Raw genomic sequence first — 20,906 nt, forward strand, 5'->3', positions numbered from 1 at the left:
CATGTGGCATGCCCACCAGGGGGCGATGCTCTGCCCATCTGGGGCATCGCTCTGTTGCTACCAGAGCCATTCTAGCGCCTGAGGCAGAGGTCACAGAGCCATCCTCAGCGCCTGGGCCAACTTTGCTCCAATGGAGTCTTGGCTGCGGGAGGGGAAGAGAGAGACAGAGAGGAAGGAGAGGGGGAGGGGTAGAGAAGCATATGGACGCTTCTCCTGTGTGCCCTGGCCAGGAATCGAACCCGAGACTCCTGCACACCAGGCTGATGCTCTACCACTGAGCCAACCAGCCAGGGCCAATAGTGACAAATTTACTTCTTTCTGTCTGATTTAGATGCCTTTTACTTCTGTTCTTTTTATCTTTTTTTGCCTAATTTTTCTGATTAGGACTTCAATACTATGTTAAGTAAAAGTGGTGAGAATGAGCATCCTTTCTTTTTTAATGATCTTTGAGGAAAAGCTATTTATTTATTTTTAATTTTTTTTTTTTTGTATTTTTCTGAAGTTGGAAACAGGGAGGCAGTCAGAGAGAATCCCGCATGCGCCCGACTGGGATCCACCCAGCATGCCCACCAGGGGGCGATGCTCTGCCCATCTGAGGCGTTGCTCTGTTGCAACCAGAGCCATTCTAGCACCTGAGGCAGAGGCCATAGAGCCATCCTCAGCGCCCGGGCCAACTTTGCTCCAATGGAGCCTTGGCTAAGAGAGAGGAAGAGAGAGACAGAGGAAGGAGAGGGGAAGGGGTGGAGAAGCAGATGGGCGGTTCTCCTGTGTGCCCTGGCCAGGAATCAAACCTGGGACTCCTGCATGCCAGGCCGATGTTCTACCACTGAGCCAACCGGCCAGGGCTGATATATTTATTTATTTATTTTAACGAGAGGAGAGGAGATAGTGAGACAGACTCCATTATGCTCCCTGACTGGGATCTACCTGGCAACCCCTTTCTGGGGCCAATTCTCAAATCAGCTGAGCTATTTTTAGCACCTAAGGCTGGTGCTTGGACCAATGAGCTATCCTCAGTGCACTTGGCCGACACTGAAACCAATTGAGCCACTGGCTGCGGGAGGGGAAGAGGGCGAGAAAGGAGGGGAGAAGGAGGAGAGAAGCAGATGGTTGCTTCTTATGTATGCCCTGGCCAGTGATTGAACCCAAGATGTTCAAACACTGGCCAATGCTCTATCCACTGAGCCAAGTGGACAGGGCCCCTTTCAGCTTTTCACCATTACGTATTGTTAGCCATGGACTGTCATATATTACCTGTATTATGTATTCACACGAACAGTGTACAAGGATTCTCTTTTCTCCATCTCACCAACACTTGCCTGTACTCACTTTATTGAGAATTTTTATCATAAATGGATGTTGAATTTTGTCAAATGCTTTTCTACATCCATTGAGCTGATCATGAAATGAACATATGATTTTTATTATTTCTTTTCTTTTTTTAATTAATTTTTCCATTAACTTGAGGGACAGAGAGAGAGGAATGGGGAAAAAGAGGAGGAAAGAGAGAGAGAGGGAGAGAGATGCATCATTGTTCCATGTAGTTGTTCCATTTAGTTGTGCACTCATTGGTTGCTTCTTGTATGTGCCCTGACTGGGGATGGGATCGAACTGGTGGCCTTGGTGCACCTGGATGATACTCTGTCCACTGAATCACCCAGCCAGGGCCTATCCTTTACAGTGATACCTTGACACATGAGTTTAATTTGTTTCATGACCAAGCTCATGACTCAATTTGCTTGTGTGTCAAATTGAATTTAAATTAAGGGGAATGCAATTAATCCGTTCCAGCGCCCCCAAACCACACAAATTTTTTGTTTTATATGCTTTTAAATAAGAAAATGTACTTTGTAAATAAAAAATACATATACATACATACACACACACACAGTAAGAGAGAATGTAAAGAAATAAACTGGTTTATGAAGTGTATTTACCTTCAATGTCAGGTGAAGATGCTGGGGGAGGGGATGATACATTAGCATAACAATAGTCCTTCCCAAGCAGGAATGTAATTAGCAATTTCACAGACAGCTGTCAGCGCCATTTTTAACAATAAAAGTGGGGAAACTCAGAAAATACAAATTTTACAAACTCATTTGCCCAACAATCATCATTTTTTTCACTGACTTTTGGCTTTTTCGCCACACTTTCCTTGCTTTCACTTAGAGGCCGTTTCAACAAAAACTTTTCCATGGAAGTTTGTTTCTTCCTCCCTGTAATGCCAGTAGCCAGGGCCAGGGCCACTATCACAGCAGCCTTCTGGCCCATGCAGGTTCGCATTGGATTCGGACAGTTGGTAAAGAAACAACGGAGCCAAGAACTGATGGGCTGTCATCTTTAATTCTAGCTTGCACCCGGCGGGCAAGTAAAAACACACACTGGGCTCCAAAACCCAATCACATTCAGTGCTCACAAAGCCACTGACTTATCCGAGTTTCCTAGAATCAAAGGTTTCTAGCTCACCAGCCTTATTCTCCTCAGTTCCCCATCTCCTTCCTTATCCCAGATACAAACTCTACACAAACTGGCATCTCACTCAGCACTCCGCCATCTTGGCTGCTTTTCCTGGCCTCCTCCACGTGGCCTCCTTCCACTGCTGGCTCTACTCTCTCATGCTAATCTCAGGAACCAAGAGAGGGCAAGCCCCCGTTCTGCCCCTATTTTATAGTGTAGCTTCACAACCTCTAATCCAATATACAAAATAGGGAAGTCTCTAATACAAAGTCACTTCTCTGAGGCATGATTGGATTGTACTGCCCCACATCAAAAAGGGTGGAAAAGGCTTAATCCCAAAACCAAGCCCCAGGCTACAAGGATTCTCAACACACATTAATATCACCTGGGTGACGGCCTCCTCCTGGGCAACATAATCTTTTACAAAGTGAGCATAATACATTTTATCTGCCCAACACTCCCTCTCAGAACATTCAGCAGGCTATCTAGTGGAGGGTGGCAGAAGCACGTGATTCAAATATCCACTCATGGCTTAAAGCAAAAAATGCCACGAGTGACTGCTTGTCTCAAATTGCTCGTGATTTAAAGTGCTCGTGTGTCAAGGTACCACTGTATTTTCTTAATTGGTGTATCACACTGATTAATTTGCAGAATTTGAACCACCCTTGCATCCCTGGAACTAATCCCATTTGATCATGGTGTTTGATTCTTTTAATTCTTTTAATGTACTATTCAAGTCAGTAGACATCAGTGATATCAGTTGTATCTCTACTTTTATTTCTGATTTTTATTTTGCCTCCTTTCTCTTTTCTTCTTGATAAATTGAGCTCAAGATTTGTCTGTTTTGCTTATTTTTCAGAAAACCAGCTCTTAGTTTCATCTATCTTGTCTATTGACTTTTAGTCTCTACCTCATTTATTTCCACTCTAATCTGTATTATTTTCCTACTTTTACTAACTTTGGTCTTCATTTGTTTTTCTTTTTCTCATTCCTTAAGGTGTAAAGTTAAATTGTTTATTTAAGATCTTTCTTGCCTGACCAGGTGGTGGCGCAGTGGATAGAGCGTCGGACTGGGATGCAGAAGGACCCAGGTTCGAGACCCCGAGGTCGCCAGCTTGAGCGCGGGCTCATCTGGCTTGAGCAAAAAGCTCACCAGCTTGAACCCAAGGTCGCTGGCTCCAGCAAGGGGTTACTCGGTCTGCTGAAGGCCCGCGGTCAAGGCACATATGAGAGAGCAGTCAATGAACAACTAAGGTGTTGCAACAAAAAACTGATGATTGATGCTTCTCATCTCTCTCTGTTCCTGTCTGTCTGTCCCTATCTATCCCTCTCTCTAATTCTCTCTCTGTGTCTGTAAAAAAAAAAAAAATCTTTCTTGTTTTTTACTATTAGTATTTATTGCTATGAACTTCCCTCTTTAAACTGCTTTTGCTGTAACCCATAAGTTTTGGTATGTTGTGTTTCTATTTTTATTTTTCTCAAGGAATTTATTTATCTCTCTTGATTTCTGCTTTGACCGATTGGTTGTTTAGTAGCATATTGTTTAATCTCCACATATTTGTGAAATTTTTGTTTTCTTCTTGTAATTGATATCTAGTTTCATACTGTTGTGGTTGGAAAAGATGCTTGATATGATTTCAGGTTTTAAAATTTTATTAAGAGTTGTTTTGTGGACTAACATATGATATATATTGTGCTTGAGAAGAACATGTGTTCTGTTGCTTTGGGTAAAATGTTCCATATATGTCTATTAAGTCCATATGAGCTAACGTATTATTTAAGGCCAGTGTTTCCTTACTGATTTTCTGTCTGAATGATCTATACATTGATGAAAGTAGGAGAGAGCGTTCTCCAGATATGCCAAGTTTGCAGGTTTAACCATGGGTCAGGGCACATACAAGAATTAACCAATGAATGCATAAATAAGTCAAACAAATTGATGTTTATCTCTTTTTCTTTTTCTGTCTCTCTCTTTCTGTCTATCTCTTTCTCCCCATTTCTCTCTCTTTCTAAAATCAGTAAATTAAAAATATTTTTTTTTGCCTGACCAGGCGGTGGCACAGTGGATAGAGTGTCAGACTGGGATGTGGAAGGACCCAGGTTTGAGACCCTGAGGTCGCTGGCTTGAGCAAGGGGTTACTCGGTCTGCTGAAGGCCCGCGGTCAAGGCACATATGAGAAAGCAATCAATGAACAACTAAGGTGTCGCAGTGAAAAACTGATGATTGATGCTCTCATCTCTCTCTGTTCCTGTCTGTCTGTCCCTATCTATCCCTCTCTCTGACTCTTTCTCTGTCTCTGTTAAAAAAAAAACCACTTTTTTTTTTTTAGCCTGACCAGGCAGTCATGCAATGGATAGAGCATCAATCCGGAATGCTGAGGACCCAGGTTTAAAACCCTGAGGTCGCCAGCTTGAGCACAGGCTCACCAGCTTGAATGCAGGGTCACCAGCTTGAACTTGGAATCATAGACATGACCTCCTGGTCATTGGTTTGAACAAGAGGTTACTGGCTCAGCTGGAGCCCCTCAACCCTGGTCAAGGCACATATGAGAAAGCAATCAGCCTGACCGGGCGGTGGTGCAGTGGATAGAGCGTCGGACTGGGATGTGGAGGATCCAGGTTCAAGACCCTGAGGTCACCAGCTTGAGCGTGGGCTCATCTGGTTTGAGCAAGGCTCACCAGCTTGGACCCAGGATCGCTGGTATGAGCAGGGGGTTAGTCGGTCTGCTGTAGCCCCACGGTCAAGGCACATATGAGAGAGCAGTAAATGAACAATTAAGGTGTCACAACGAAAAACTAATGATTGATGCTTCTCATCTCTCTCTGTTCCTGTCTGTCCCTGTCTATCCCTCTCTCTGACTCTCTCTCTGTTTCTGTAAAAGAAAAAAAAAAAAGAAGCAATCAGTGAACAACTAAAGTACCAGAACTAGCAGTTGATGCTTCTCATCTCTCTACCTTCCCATCTGTCTTTCTCTCACTGAAAAAAAATTTTTTTAAAGAGTCAAATAAGTTATCATATGTAAAGAACTTCAAACAGAGCTTGCTATATGGTGAGCATTATATAATTGCCAGCTGCTATTTTGGGGTGTTTTTTTGGTATGTAAGTTACTTCTGGATTTTTCTCTATTATAAATAATGTTATAAATAAATACCAGTGTTTACAAATATTGTGTAAATTTCTAAATATTTCTTTAGGACAGATTCTTAGAAGAGGACTTGCTGGATCGAAGGGTCTTCACTTTTCATTGTTTTTTTGTTTTGTTTTGTTTTTTGTGTTTTTCTGAAGCTGGAAACAGGGAGGCAGTCAGACAGACTCCCGCATGTGCCCGACCGGGATCCACTTGGCACGCCCACCAGGGGGCGATGTTCTGCCCATCGGGGCGTTGCTCTGTTGCGACCAGAGCCACTCTAGCGCCTGGGGCAGAGGCCATGGAGCCATCCCCAGCACCGGGGCCATCTTTTGCTCCAATGGAGCCTCGGCTGCGGGAGGGGAAGAGAGAGACAGAGAGGAAGGAGAGGGGGAGGGGTGGAGAAGCAGATGGGCGCCTCTCCTGTGTGCCCTGGCTGGGAATCGAACCTGGGACTTCTGCACGCCAGGCCGACACTCCACCACTGAGCCAACCGGCCAGGGCAAAGGGTCTTCACTTTTCAAAGCCTTCTGATCTGTATGAACGGCTTTCCAGAATCATTGTGTCAATTTATATATTCACCACAAAGCCGCCAACATTAAATTACATCTTTTTTTTTTTTGGATAGAGACAGAAAGAGAAACAGATCGGGACAGGCAGACAGACAGGAAGGGGAGAGATGAGAAGCATCAATTCTTCATTGTGGCAACTTAGTTGTTTATTGATTACTTTCTCATATGTGTCTTGACCCGGGGCTCCAGCCGAACCAGTGACCACTTGCTCAAGCCAGTTACCTTGGGCTCAAGCCAGCAACCTTTGGGCTCAAGCTGGTGAGCCCGTGATTAAGTTGGAGGAGCCCTCGCTCAAGCCAGCAACGTTGGGGTTTTGAACCTGGATCCTCCATGTCCCAGTCTGATGCTCTATCCACTGTGCCACTGCCTGGTCAGGCTCTATCTCTTTTTCACTTGTTGTCAATTGACAAGTGAAAAATGACTTAATTGCCCTGGCTGGTTGGCTAAGTGGTAGAGCATTGACTCAGTGTGTGGAAGTCCTAGGTTTGATTCCCAGTCAGGGCACAAAGGAGAGGTGACCATCTGCTTCTCTCCTCCCCCTTCTCTCTCACTCTCTCTCTCATCCCCTCCCACAGCCATGGCTTGATTGGATGAGTGCATTGGCCCCGAGCACTGAAGATGTCTCCATGAACCCTCCACCTCAGGTGCTAAAAATAGCTCAGTTGTAAGCGTGGCCCCAGATGGGCAGAACATTGGCCCCAGACAGGGGTTTCTGGGTGGATACTGGTCAGGGCACAATGCAGGATTCTGTCTCTCTATCTCCTCTCTGTCTCACTAAAGAAAAAAAAAAAAAGAAAGAAAAAAAAAGAAAAATGACTTAACTGTTGTTTGTGAGACTGAACGTTTTTCATGTTTTTAGCCATTTATAGTGTGTTCTCTTTATGATCTTTCTCTATTTTCTTATAGTTTGTTTTTTTCTGTATGAGTTGTTTATATGGTAGGGATTTGGTGTCTGTCATATTTCATGGAGAGCCTTCTCTTAGTTTTTATTTCCTCTGTCTTTTGTCTATGATTTTTGACTCAGATAAAAGTTTTTTTCCTTGTAAATCCATTCATTTTGTGTTTGTGTACATGTGTGTGTATGATTTTTTCCATTTTAGGTTTTTTAAAAAATTTATTCATTTTAGAGAGAGGAGAGAGAGAGAGGGGAGGGGAGGAGCAGGAAGCATCAACTCCCACATGTGCCTTGACCAGGCAAGCCCAGGGTTTCGAACCGGCGACCCCAGCATTCTAGGTCAATGCTTTATCCACTGTGCCACCACAGGTCAGGCCAGTTGTTTCCATTTTAATACTTAGGAATTTCTTTCCCATCCAAAAAGCAGGTTACTGGTCCATTATTTTCTTTCTTTTTAGGTTTTTGTAGTTTTTTCCTCCCTCCCTCCCCCCTTCTCCCTTCCCTCCCTCCTTTTCTTCTTTCCTTCCTTCTTTTCTTTTTTAAAGATATTTATTTATTGATTTTACAGGGATAAGGGTGGGGAGAGGGAAGTATCAACTCATAGTTGCTTCACTTTAGTTGTTCATTGATTGCTTGTTGTGTGTGCCTTGACCAGGCAAGCCCAGGGATTAGAACTGGCAACCTCAGTGTTCCAGGTCAACGTTTTATCCATTGGGCCACCACAGGCCAGGCTAGTTTCTTTTTCTTTTATAATTAGTTTTTGAAATCTAGCTGGAATTACTTTGATATATTGGTTGAGATGATGATTCAACTTTTTTTTTCACTTGGTGTAATAAACTTTTTGTGTGTGTGACAGAGTCAGAGAGAGACAGACAGAGGGACAGATAAGGACAGACAGGAAGGGAGACAGATGAGAAGCATCAATTCTTCGTTGTGGCACCTTAGTTGTTCATTGATTGCTTTCTCATATGTGCCTTGACCAGGGGGCTACAGCAGACTGAGTAACCCCTTGCTCGAGCCAGTGACGTTGGGCTCAAGCTGGTGAGCCTTGCTCAAACCAGATGAGCCCGTGCTCAAGCCGGCAACCTGGGGTTTCGAACTTGGGTCCTCAGTGTCCTAGTCTGAAGCTGTATCCACTGCGCCACCACCTGGTCAGGTTGGTGTAGTAAATTTTAATAATACCTTTTATCATATCTTGAATTTTCACATTTACTACAGTTTGTTCCATTAATCTTTTTATTTATTTATTTATTTTTTACAGGGACAGAGAGAGAGTCAGAGAGAGGGATAGATAGGGACAGACAGGCAGGAACGGAGAGAGATGAGAAGCATCAATCATCAGTTTCTCGTTGCGAGACCTCAGTTGTTCATCTGTTCCATTAATTTTGCCTGATATTTTTGTGCTTTTATAGCAGACAGTGTTGAGGTTCAAGTTTTTTGCGCTTGGAGATCCCATTAGCCTCCTTAGTAACTCATTCTGTTCTATTACTTTGAACTCAGAAGTCTCTCCACCCCTGGCCCTGCTCATAAACACCATGGGGCTTCCCTTCTAATTGTTCTATTATTTGTTAACTTACCTTTTTGTTCTATTATTTGTTAACTTACCATTCTTTAATCTATCCCAAATCCTGCATGAAAAGCTGTTTATATGAATTTTTCTTTTCCTATTTTCCTTTCATTACTTTCTTTGGTTGAAGTTTTTTTTGTTGTTTTGTTTTTATTTATTCATTTTTAGAGAGGAGAGAGAGAGGGAGAGAGAGAAACAGAGAGAGAGAAGGGGGGAGGAGCTGGAAGCATCAACTCCCATATGTGCCTTGACCAGGCAAGCTCAGGGTTTCGAACCAGCAACCTCAGCATTTCCAGGTCGATGCTTTATCCACTGCGCCACTACAGGTCAGGCTGGTTGAAGTTTTTTAACTAACCAAAACTATCTTTTAACAAAAACATTTTTGTTTTTGTTTTATTGCAACCATCTCTGTCTTTTCAAATCCTTTCCTGTTCTCAGTACCTTTTTCTCATTATTATTGTTAATTTTGTGTGTGTGTGTGTGTGTGGGAGAGACAGATAGACAGGAAGGGAGAGAGATAAGAGGCATCAGCTCATAGTTGTGACACTTTAGCTGTTCATTGAATGCTTTGTCATACGTGCCTTGATCACGGGGCTCCAGCCAACCCAGTGACCCCTTGCTCAAGCCAGTGATCTTGGGCTCAAACCAGACATTGGGCTTTAAGTCAGCAACCTTTGGGCTCAAGCGAATGACCATGGGGTCATGTCTATGATCCCACACTCAAGCTGGTGACCTTGGGGTTTCAAACCTGGGACCTCAGTGTCCCAGGTCGACGCTCTATCAACTACACCACCACCTGGTCAGGCCCTTTTTCTCATTATTAAAACAAAATTTTTATATTTCTTTTCTAAGCTGGTCTGGGGTGTGAAGAGAAGTTGGCTTTTTCACACCCTCTGTCTTGACTGTCTTCTGGCTTTCTACTTAGAGAACTGCTCGCCTTTCAGAATCAGCTCAGATATTGCCTCCTCTGGGGAGTCTTCAGGACAAAAATTAGTCACTCACTTCTGTGTTCCCATTCTTAGAGACCACTCTTATAGCATCTCACACACTGTGATGTAATTATTTTCAGTCATCTTTCTTGCTCAACAGTCACCTTCCTCTTCAGTGTCAGGGAAATGACTGATTTTTCTCTGTGTGCCCAGCTCCAGCTAAGCCCCTGTCTATCCTAGATGCTCCATCAGCAGACCCAGGAGGGGGTTAGCTTCATTCACTACTGTAATGAAGGCTCTCAAAGAGCTCTTCTTCTGCCCTTAAATGTCCCTGCCTGGGATTGAATACCAGCCTAACCTTGACTTTCTAACCTCACCTCTCTCCCTGCCAACATCTAGTCAGTGCAGGAGACTGGTAATATTTTTCCTATAAGATCTTGAAACACAGAATGTTCAGCACCTTACACCTTTAAAAGGTGGTTTGGAAATTGAGGGCCAGGCAAGGCCTCGAGGGAATGAGGGTCCAGAATATATCCAGTTGATTGGGGAAGTTGTGTTTGGTTGTAAGTGTTGGGAGGGTGAGAGATGGGTGGTTGAGTGAGAGGGGATGCCGCCCACTGGGGAAGTGGTATAACTTAGATTTTGTTGTACTAGTTGCTTCAAGGAAAATCTGATGAGACTCTTATAAACATTTTTTTAAGTTTTTTATTTTATTTTATTTATTCATTTTTAGAGAGGAGAGAGAGAGGGAGAGAGAGAAACAGAGAGAGAGAAGGGGGGAGGAGCTGGAAGCATCAACTCCCATATGTGCCTTGACCAGGCAAGCCCAGGGTTTTGAACCGGTGACCTCAGCATTTCCAGGTCGACGCTTTATCCACTGCGCCACCACAGGTCAGGCCTTATAAACATGTGTCAGAGGAGCACATTCTGGAAAGAGAATTGATAAGGAAGCAAATTAAAATATGTAGATTAATTTCCCATTATATAATTATTTTTTTTTCAGTTTGAAGAATTTTGTCTCCCTATTTACATAAAAAACTAATTTTAAGATATAGAACATCCAAATGAATTATAAAACTCAAAGCAATATTTAATATTCTTTTAGAATAAACCCATAAAGCATTCTGTCCAAGAAAAAAGAAAGGAAAGAAACTAAAGAATGTACTACCAGCCAGCCCATCTCATGGTTATTTTATCTTGCTTTCTTACTGGTCCTTATTGCCACTCTCTCCCTTCTACTGTCCCTCTTGAATTTACAAAAAAGAACTTGCAATATTTAAAAGAACTCATGATACAAAAGAAACCACCTTCCACAAAATCCCCCAACATTAGTAGGGCATGCATCTTAATCCTGGCTCTAAGCAAGTTCATTCAGAGGGCAGTGTTTCAAGGTGAGGTGATAGACACCTCATTCTCCCTGCTTCTTCCTCTCATTCTTCTCGGAGGGTGGGGATGGGACCAGAGAGCGAGGTGGGGGGAGAGAGGCGAAACAAAACTCAAAGACTCCTATAGGTGCATTAGATGCTTGTATTTATTGGAATGATTAAGGAGGAAGGTTTAGAAGAATACCTACCATCCAGTTAACATTGGAATTCTGAAGAGAGGGCTGGGGAAATGCTCAAAGAACATTAGCTTTTTAATACATTTTTTGTAATGTGTTACTTACTGGAAAAATAAATGAAGGACTCTTAAGATCTAAAGAATATATAATAAAGGCTTACTTTAAAACAGAAAGGAAATGAAATCGAGGACACAATGGAGGAGGCAAAAGAAAGAAAGAGACAAGACAAGGGGGTTAAAGAATCAAGATGAGCCTGACCGGCAGTGGTTCAATGGATAGTGCGTCGGACTGGGATGCAGAGGACCCAGGTTCGAGACCCCAAGGTTGCCAGCTTGAGCGTGGGCTCATCTGGCTTGAGCAAAGCTCACCAGCTTGGACCCAAAGCCCCTGGCTTAAGCAAGGGGTTGCTCGGTATGCTGAAGGCCCATGGGTGGTCAAGGCACATGTGAGAAAGCAATTAATGAACAACTAAGGTGTCGCAACGAAAAACTAATGATTGATGCTTCTCACCTCTCTCTGTTCCTATCTGTCCATATCTATCCCTCTCTCTGACTCTCTTTCTGTTTAAAAAAAAAAAGTCAAGATGACATTTCAAATGTAAGACTATCACCTCCAGTTTCCTTGGATTATTTTCTATTATTATTATTATTATTATTATTATTATTTTGTAGTGAAAACAGCTAGGTGATTTTGTTTAATGGTAAAGACATTGGGGTGGGGAGGTGAACAGGTGGGCCAGGTGAGCGAAGGCGGGAGGTCATGGAGGCATGTCTACCCCTTTGCTGCTCAAGACCTGTCCTAGGGGTATGGTTTCTTGGCTCTTGCTCAGCTAGGAGAGCCTTATGGGCCCGGTTGCCCTGGCACGTGAAGGTGTGGTGCTGGTGGTGGCCCAGCAGATGGCAGCACAGCCCAGCGATCTAGGCAACTACCTGCCTTTCTTGGCGGAAGATGGGAGAGTGGAGTGAGGCACCTGTGCGGCTGGCAGCTTGCGGCTGAAAGTCCTTATTTAGCACACTTTGGGTGGAGATATTTATTGGTTTCCTCTGAGATATGGAAGTTCTGGGTCCAGAGGTTCCTCCTCTCAGGAGGTTTGAGCAGCAAGTAAGGTATACAGGCAGAAATGAGAGCAAGCCCTCAGGAAACAGGACAGATTCTGGGATTTTGTGTTCTGCTTTCCCTTAAAACACTCGGGAATCTTGGTAGCTGTTAATTTTTACTAATATAAGAAATATTACTTTTTTTCTTTTTAAATCAGAGATATGCAAAGATAAAAACAAAAAATGAACCATAACTTCCCCACCAAGATAACTCTCTTTTGACAATAAAATAAGACTTAAGGTTCAAAAAATTTTTAAAGATTTTATTTACTGATTTTAGAGAGACAGGGAGAGAGAGAGAGAGGGAGAACGAGAGAGAGAGAACGAGATCATAGTTGCTTCACGTTAGCTGTTACTTGATTGCTTCTCGTATGTGCCTTGACCGGGCAAGCCCAGGATTTCGAACCAGCGACCTCAGCACTCCAGGTTGACACTCTATCCACTGCATCCAGGTTGACACTCTATCCACCGCACCACCACAGGTCAAGTGGTTTGAAAATTGAACTACAGAATGGCATAAAATGAGATGTAAATGTTTTTCTCCCTCCATCTTTAGCTTTTCTCCAAAGGAAACCACTCTTATGTTTCTTATGATTGCTATGAGGAAGAAAGAAAACAAGCTATGTACATGTCATAGTATCTTTAACTATTTTTATTTCGTTTTTTATTGTAAGTCCCAAAGTGAAATTATATAACTGTTCTAAGCCTTTAAAAAAAAAAAAAGATTTTATTTATTCATTGTGGGGGGGGGGGAGAGAGAAGGGGGGAGGAGCAGGAAGCATCAACTCCCATATGTGCCTTGACCAGGCAAGCCCAGGGTTTTGAACCGGTAACCTCAGTGTTTCCAGGTTGACGCTTTATCCACTGCGCCACCACAGGTCAGGCTCTAAGCCTTTTTTTTAACACACTACATCTTGAAGATTCTTCTTGTTTCCAGATTGAGATATAATTAGCATGTAACATTGTATTAATTTCAGGTATACAACACATGCACCACAGTAAGTCTAGTTAACATTCATCACTACACAGAGTACAGACTTCTTTTTTTTTTCTTGTAATGAGGACTTGAAGATCTTTCTAGTCAGCACATACAGGCTTCCGTCTATCATAATTTTTAAAATGGATCCTCCTGTTGATGGAGATTTTGGTTGGTTCCAGTTGGGAGCTAATATAAACAGTGGCACAGTGGGCATCCTTGTATGATGGCATACTTCTACAAGTCCAAATTCTTAGGAATGGGTCAAAGAGAAGTACACTTAAAATTTTGATGGTGCCCTGGCTGGCTGGCTCAGCAGTAGAGCATCAATCAGCCTGGCGTGTGGAAGTCCCAGGTTCAATTCCCGATCAGGGCACACAGGAGAGGCGCCCATCTGCTTCTCCACCCCTCCCCCTCTCCTTCCTTCCTCTCTGTCTCTCTCTTCCCCTCCTGCAACCAAGGCTCCATTGGAGCAAAGTTGGCCCGGACACTGAGGACGGCTCTATGGCCTCCACCTCAGGCGCTAGAATGGCTCCAGCCGAAACGGAGCAATGCCCCAGATTGGCAGAGCATTGCCCCCTGGTGGGCATGCTGGGTGGATCCCGGTCAGGCGCATGCAGGAGTCTGTCTGCCTCCCTGCTTCAACTTCGGAAAAATACCCCCCCCCATTTTTTTTTGATGGCAAAATTTTCTTCCAGAAAGGTTGCCCCAGTTGATAGGCCCACCAAGGATGTATGAGAGTGCCTGTTTGTTTCCACATGGCTGAAGAGAACCTGCCCTGCTAGGGTCGCTTTGACATGCCCAGTGGTGAGATTGGGTGCTTGGTAGGAAGTAGGCCCAGGCCCTCTGCTCCAGGCAGCGGTGGGCTTCATCCACAGCCTCCGCCTCCTCCACTGCAAATCTCCTGTTGGTTGTGAGGTGACTGTCTCAGTGCGAGAGCCAGCAACCTCTCTTACAGAGACAGGGAGCATTTTCTGCAAGGTGTTCTTGTCTGTGCCGGTCAGAGAACTAATGACCATGTCTTCTGACCCTTCCAGGTGAAAAAGGCATATAGGCAGAAGGCCCTCTCCTGCCACCCAGACAAAAATCCAGATAATCCCAGAGCAGGTGAGACTCAGAGGCGTGGGGAGAAGGAGGCCAGCTGCCTGGGCATGGTACGTTTCCCACCTGCGCTCCCGCAGGAGTGCCGGGGAATGCTGGTGCACTCACCTGGCTTCTCATCTTAGGTCAGTTGCTGATGCATTCACCCTTTTTTGCTGGTTTGTCATCTGCTGCTGTCGGTCAGCTTTTTTTGCTTTTTGCCAGCCTGTGGCTTCTCTGAGATGCTTTTTTGAAGGAGCACACCATCACCGAGTCTAATTTAATTTTCTCCTGTTTTTTGATCCTTGGGTTTAGCTGAACTCTTCCACCAGCTTTCTCAGGCCTTGGAGGTACTGACTGATGCTGCAGCCAGGGTAAGCACATCCTCATCTATCTGCACTGTCCCCATGGTGAGAGAGCACCGTGCACTTTAGCCTCGGTCCTCTGTGCTCTGCCATGCAGCAGAGTCCTGGCTGTCCCAGACTAGAGACTCAAGGTGTAGGCGGTGGGGCCAGGAAGGTGGCTGGGCCCTACGCTTGTTCTCTGGCTGACTGCTCCTCAATGACCTTTCTCCTGCCAGGCCGCATATGACAAGGTCAGGAAAGCCAAGAAGCAGGCAGCAGAGAGGACCCAGAAACTAGATGAGAGGAGGAAGAAAGTGAAGCTTGGTAGGTGACACGATGGTGCTGGGTGGCCCGCGTCTCCCGGCCATTGTCGTGTAGCTCCCTCGCCTTGCTTCCTGGAGCGTCCCTCAGTTCCAGCGACCCAGAGCCTGTTGGCCCCAGCTCTGGGAAGAACTTCATACTCAGATGGAACCTTAAGAGCACTCGCAGGGATAATAATGACTACATTTCCTATTAGCTAAGCACTGTGACAAACATTTTATCATCTTTTTTAATTACCACAGTGTTCCGAGGCAGTGGGTATTACTAAACCCACTTTTTGTCGACAAAGACGCCAAGACACCCCAAGAACGAGACTTGCTGGAGCTGTGATTTAAACCCATGCAGTAAAGTAGACCCATGTTCTTGTTCCCCATGCCATCCTGGCCTTTTCAATCGTCCCCCATTTCTGCGCAGAGCTTTCTTTTTTTTTACAGAGACAGAGAGAGGGATAGGGACAGACAGGAACGGAGAGAGATGAGAAGCATCAATCATTAGTTTTTCGTTGCGACACCTTAGTTGTTCATTGATTGCTTTCTCATATGTGCCTTGACTGTGGGCCTTCAGCAGACTGAGTAACCCTTTTGCTCGAGCCAGCGACCTTGGGTCCAAGCTGTTGAGCTTTTTGCTCAAGCCAGATGAGCCCGCGCTCAAGCTGGCGACCTCAGGGTCTCGAACCTGGGTCCTCCGCATCCCAGTCCGACGCTCTATCCACTGCGCCACCACCTGGTCAGGCTCTGCACGGAGCTTTCACTCTGAGAAGTCCCCTCAAAAGAATCCAGAGAGGTCCAGGCATTCTTTTCTTTTCTTTTTTCTTTTCTCTTCCTTTCCTTTCTTTTCTTCTAGTTTCTTTTATTTTCTTTAACAGCTTTATTGGATAAATTTTTTGTATTATAATATCCAACCTTTTCAAGTGAACATTCAGTGATTTTTGGTAAATTTACCAAATGGTTTAACTATAACTGTAAATCAATTTCATCTCTCCATCAAGATTGGTCCAAGCATTCTTCACTCAATTTTCTCCCTGTCTTCTTGCCTAGTTGATATCAGTGTAATGAATATGTACATATATCAGCCCAGTGCATCCATCTCTCTATCAAAAACAAACAAAAAAGCCTAACCAGGCAGTAGTGCAGTGGATAGAACGTTGGCCTGGGATGCTGAGGACCCAGGTTCGAAACTCCATGGTTGCTGGCTTGAGCCCAAAGATCGCTGGCTTGAGCCCAAGGTCGCTGGCTTGAGCAAGGGGTCACTGGGTCAGCTGGAGCCCCCAGTCAAGGCACATATGGGAAAGCAATCAATGAACAACTGAGGTGCTGCAACTATGAGTTGATGCTTCTCATCTTTCTCTCTTCCTGTCTGTTCATCTCTCTCTCGCAAAACAAATGAACAAAAAACCCCTGGATATTGTAGATCAATGCCCATAAAACAAAGCAGTGAGTCTGAGACCAGAGCAGTGGGGTTTATCATAGCAGCTGGCCTGGAACAGGGCCACAAGCAAGTTTCCCTTGGAAAACAGAAAGGCTCTGTGACTTGGCCTCATGTCCTCACATAGAATCTTCTATCCCTGTAGAAGCCATGCTGCCAGGTTCACAGTGCGGCTTGGTAAATGGGTGTGTGTGTGTGTGTGTGTGGGTGTGTGTGTGTGGGTGTGTGTGTGACAGCCTGGCTCAGTGCTGGGAAATGCATCAGAGCCAAGGCAAGCTCCAGGTGAGGCTGTGGTGCCAAACCACAGGGACAGAGGCCAGCATGTTCTCCTGCTGGTATTCCTGACACATGACCCTGGGTTGCTGACATAAGCACCCGCCCCCACCCTGATCTCTGACCAGAAAACCGGCTGGGTCAGTATGAGCTGATTTAACTCTTCCAGACCCCAGCCTCTCAGCTGGAACCTGTACTTCTGCACTGTGACTTTTTCTCAATGGGAATTAATTTAGGAACACATGTGCATGGAGGGAGGGGGCAGAATCACTGTTGGTTTCATCCTGTGTGAGACGGGGGAGCAGCCAGAGCTGGCATTGCTGAGGCTATGTAGAGACTGCTTAGACCAGTCACTGGGTCATTCACCCCTGTGTCTAGACCTGGAGGCCCGGGAACGGCAGGCTCAGGCCCAGGACAGTGAGGAGGCGGAGGACAGCTGGAGCACCAGGACACTAGAGCAAGAGGTGAGTGGCCAGGCATGTGGGCCTGAGGCCATCGGCAGGGTGGTGGGTGGACCTAGGGGATGCAGGGGCTGAGGAGGTCCTGTCCTTCCCATCCTCTTCTGTGGGGTCAGGGTAATCTGTCCCACCCGCAGCTTGCTGAGCCCTAACTTACAGGTGGGGCCTCCCAGGGACCTTTACAAGGAGAGCCAACCTGGAGTTGGATCTGCACAGAATTGTCACCTCCCACACACAACCCTCCCCTCTGCAGATCGAACGCCTGCGAGAAGAGGGTTCCCGGCAGCTGGAGGAGCAGCAGAGGCTGATCCAGGAGCAGATACGCCAAGAACAGGAACAGAGGTTGAGAGGTGCGAGTCCGTCACTCAGTCACCTCCCACTCTGAGGCAGCTCTCTGTGGAGACTTCCATCTGCTGGAACCCTGGGGGCGCCCCACGGGGATGCATGTCACTGGTCCCTCCTACCTGTTCTCTGGGGCCTGTTTGCTTTTCCCTGTGCCCTAGATCTCCTGGCTTGGTATATCTTAGTCCTAAGTAGGGCTGGCTCTATTTTGGAGCAAGTCACCAGGAGAGAGGCTCTGGGATGCTTTGTTTAGTAGAACTGTGTGGTCTATATCTCTACGTACTGCTCCCAGAAGGTGTTCACAGCCCTGCATCACATTGCCTCTACCTCTTCACCAGGCTCCTCAGAGGAGGCAGAGACTGCCCTTGGTCAGAAGTGACCTTTTCTAGGTCCTTGTGGCCCTGGGCAGTGTCTCCTTTGGGAGAACTCTCTCCCTCATACTCTGTTAATTTCCCCAAATTTTCTAGGAAAGGCAGAAAATCCTGAAGGCAGAGGAACTCCCAAGCTAAAGGTGAGCCCTGTTGGGATCCATGAGTCACTCATACCGTCTCCTTAGCAAGAACTGATACTTTCTGTGGCTCAAGGGGTTCTGGTGAGCCTGACCAGGCAGTGGCGCAGTGGATGGAGCATTGGCCTGGGACACTGAGGACCCAGGTTCGAAACCCTGAGGTCACTGGCTTGAGCGTGGGCTCACCAGCTTGAGCGTTGGATTGCTGGCTTGAGTGTGGGATCATAGACATGTCCCCATGGTTGCTGGCTTAAGTCCAGAGGTCGCTGACTTGAGTAAGGGGTCACTGGCTCAGCTGGAGCCCCCCAGTCAAGGCATGTATGAGAAAGCAATGAGCAACTAAAGTGCCACAACTGTGATTTGATGCTTCACATCTCTCTCCCTTCCTATCTGTCCCTCTCTCTTTGTGTCTCAGTCTCACTAAAAAAAAAAAAAAAAAAAAAAAATGCCTGACCAGGCGGTGGCGCAGTGGATAGAGCGTCAGACTGGAATGAGGAAGACCCAGGTTCAAGACCCCAAGATCACCAGCTTGAGCATGGGCTCATCTGGTTTGAGCAAAAATTCACCAGCTTGGACCCAAGGTCACTGGCTCAAGCAAGGGGTTACTCGGTCTGCTGTAGCCCACGGTCAAGGCACATATGAGAAAGCAATCAATGAACAACTAAGGTGTCGCAATGTGCAACAAAAAACTAATGATTGATGCTTCTCATCTCTCCGTTCCTGTCTGTCTGTCCCTGTCTATCACTCACTCTCTCTCTGTCTCTGTAAAAAAATAAAAATAAAAAATAAAATAAATAAGCCCTGGCCGGTTGGCTCAGCGGTAGAGCATCGGCCTAGCGTGCGGAGGACCCGGGTTCGATTCCCAGCCAGGGCACACAGGAGAAGCGCCCATTTGCTTCTCCACCCCTCCGCCGCACCTTCCTCTCTGTCTCTCTCTTCCCCTCCCGCAGCCGAGGCTCCATTAGAGCAAAGATGGCCCGGGCGCTGGGGATGGCACCTTGGCCTCTGCCTCAGGCACTAGAGTGGCTCTGGTCACAATATGGCGACGCCCAGGATGGGCAGAACATCGCCCCCTGGTGGGCGTGCCGGGTGGATCCCGGTTGGGCGCATGCGGGAGTCTGTCTGACTGTCTCTCCCTGTTTCCAGCTTCAGAAAAATAAATAAATAAACAAACAAACAAATAAATAAATAAATAAAAATAATTTTTAAAAAAAGACAGAAAAAGGAAAGGGGGGGCGTTCTCGTGGGAACACTGGAAGTCTGGGAGCCAGCACCACTGTCCGCATCCTCCCATCCTCCCACTGTCGGGGAAGCTGCTCTCGCCCTGACTGCGGCAGGCAGCACTCCCCGGAAGCCCTCGGGAGACAGCATCTTATGGGCTGGAGTCATGGCTGTGCTGAGCAGGCCGCCCTGCTCGTTTGCGTTTAAGGGGAACACATTGTTGGGGAGGGTGCGCCCTCGATTACCAGTGGAGGAAGTCTGTTGGGACTGAAGCTTAAGTGCGGGGTCTGTACTGCTCAGGCGAAGGCTGGCATGCGGTGGTGACGCCCTGCTGTCTTTCAGCTAAAGTGGAAGTGCCAGGAGGATGGGTCCGAAGGCTGCTACTCCAGAGATGTCCTCTTGCGGCTCTTTCAGAAGGTCTGCCCCGCTGACTCCCTCTTGCCGTCATCTCAGTCCAAACCCAGAGTCTTCAGGCCTTCACTTCCCTTAACACCTCTGCCTGCCTTTTTTTTCCTGTCTGTAAACGATAGGACAGCTTAGCATCTTCCCAGCCCACGACCCTCCTCTCACTTGTGTTGCCGTGTGTCCCTTCCAGCCTGTCTCACCTTCACTGCCCAGGAGGCTCTTGCCAGTCTTAGAAGCAGAGGGCTTAGCTGAGTGTGTGGGGAGAGAGGAGGTAGGCGCCTGGCACAGAAGCCCTGTCCTCTTCACCACTGTCAGTCACTGAGGCAGCTTTGCAACTCTGCCGGGCTAAGTCCCTTTGCTCTCCTGCATCCCAGAAAAAAATCCTCTCCTTCCCATCTGGTCTCGCGTCTCCGAGAGCCTGGAAACAAGAAGTTATTTCAGGGTAGCCTAGACTTGCCTGTGTCCTGAGCGGGGCCTCCCTTGTCCCCACAGTATGGGGAGGTGCTCAACCTGGTGCTCTCCAGGAGGAAGGCCGGCACCGCCGTGGTGGAGTTTGCAACCCTCAAGGCTGCGGTGAGTGATGTGTGGGGCTTTGGGGCACCCTGCCCTGGAATGTCAGGGAGTCAATTCTGTGGGTACCCTAGGCTTAAGTATCCATATTCCCAGGGAATCTCTGGGCCAGCTCAGAGCCAAAGTCCTCCAGAGGTCCCCCAAGTCCCAGGAGTCTGGGCACAGTAGTGAAGGAATGGGTGGGATTATGCTCTGGGATAAAGGAGAACACAGACCAACTTCATTACCTGTTGCCCGGCTCCAGCCCCTCCACTCTGCCAGCAGCTGGCACGCCTCTAGGTGGGGGTCTCACACTGCCTTTCCCCCTTCTCCAATTACCCAGTCAGAAGGCTCAGCCCCCCACTCACCCGTGAGGAGGGTCAGCTCTAGCACACCATACAGGAAGGCTCAGCCCCCCACTCACCCGTGAGGAGGGTCAGCTCTAGCACACCATACAGGAAGGCTCAGCCCCCCACTCACCCGTGAGGAGGGTCAGCTCTAGCACACCATACAGGAAGGCTCAGCCCCCCACTCACCCGTGAGGAGGGTCAGCTCTAGCACACCATACAGGAAAGCTCAGCCCCCCACTCACCCGTGAGGAGGGTCAGCTCTAGCACACCATACAGGAAGGCTCAGCCCCCCACTCACCCGTGAGGAGGGTCAGCTCTAGCACACCATACAGGAAGGTTGCTCAGCTTTGCTTGGAAGATGAGAGTGCTGGTTCTGGTACTTTCTGTGAAGGTAGAGGGGCTCACTCTAGCCAGTTGAAGTGACGGGACTAACTGGATGCTGTGTTCG

At 46.8% G+C, this 20,906-nt stretch overlaps 1 protein-coding gene across 1 annotated transcript in view; it reads left to right on the forward strand.

Annotated features, from left to right (window-relative positions):
• DNAJC17 (DnaJ heat shock protein family (Hsp40) member C17) overlaps positions 1-20,906 on the forward strand; it is a 70,233-nt gene that overhangs the window by 43,657 nt on the left and 5,670 nt on the right. Inside the window, exons 2-9 of the mRNA XM_066342221.1 lie at positions 14,220-14,289; positions 14,578-14,636; positions 14,843-14,930; positions 17,004-17,089; positions 17,337-17,433; positions 17,893-17,936; positions 19,497-19,571; positions 20,052-20,132. Coding sequence (XP_066198318.1) covers positions 14,220-14,289; positions 14,578-14,636; positions 14,843-14,930; positions 17,004-17,089; positions 17,337-17,433; positions 17,893-17,936; positions 19,497-19,571; positions 20,052-20,132 — 600 coding nt within the window. The remainder of the gene's footprint in view (positions 1-14,219; positions 14,290-14,577; positions 14,637-14,842; positions 14,931-17,003; positions 17,090-17,336; positions 17,434-17,892; positions 17,937-19,496; positions 19,572-20,051; positions 20,133-20,906) is intronic.

Source organism: Saccopteryx leptura, chromosome 6 (assembly GCF_036850995.1).
Source record: "Saccopteryx leptura isolate mSacLep1 chromosome 6, mSacLep1_pri_phased_curated, whole genome shotgun sequence".
Taxonomy (NCBI): domain Eukaryota; kingdom Metazoa; phylum Chordata; class Mammalia; order Chiroptera; family Emballonuridae; genus Saccopteryx; species Saccopteryx leptura.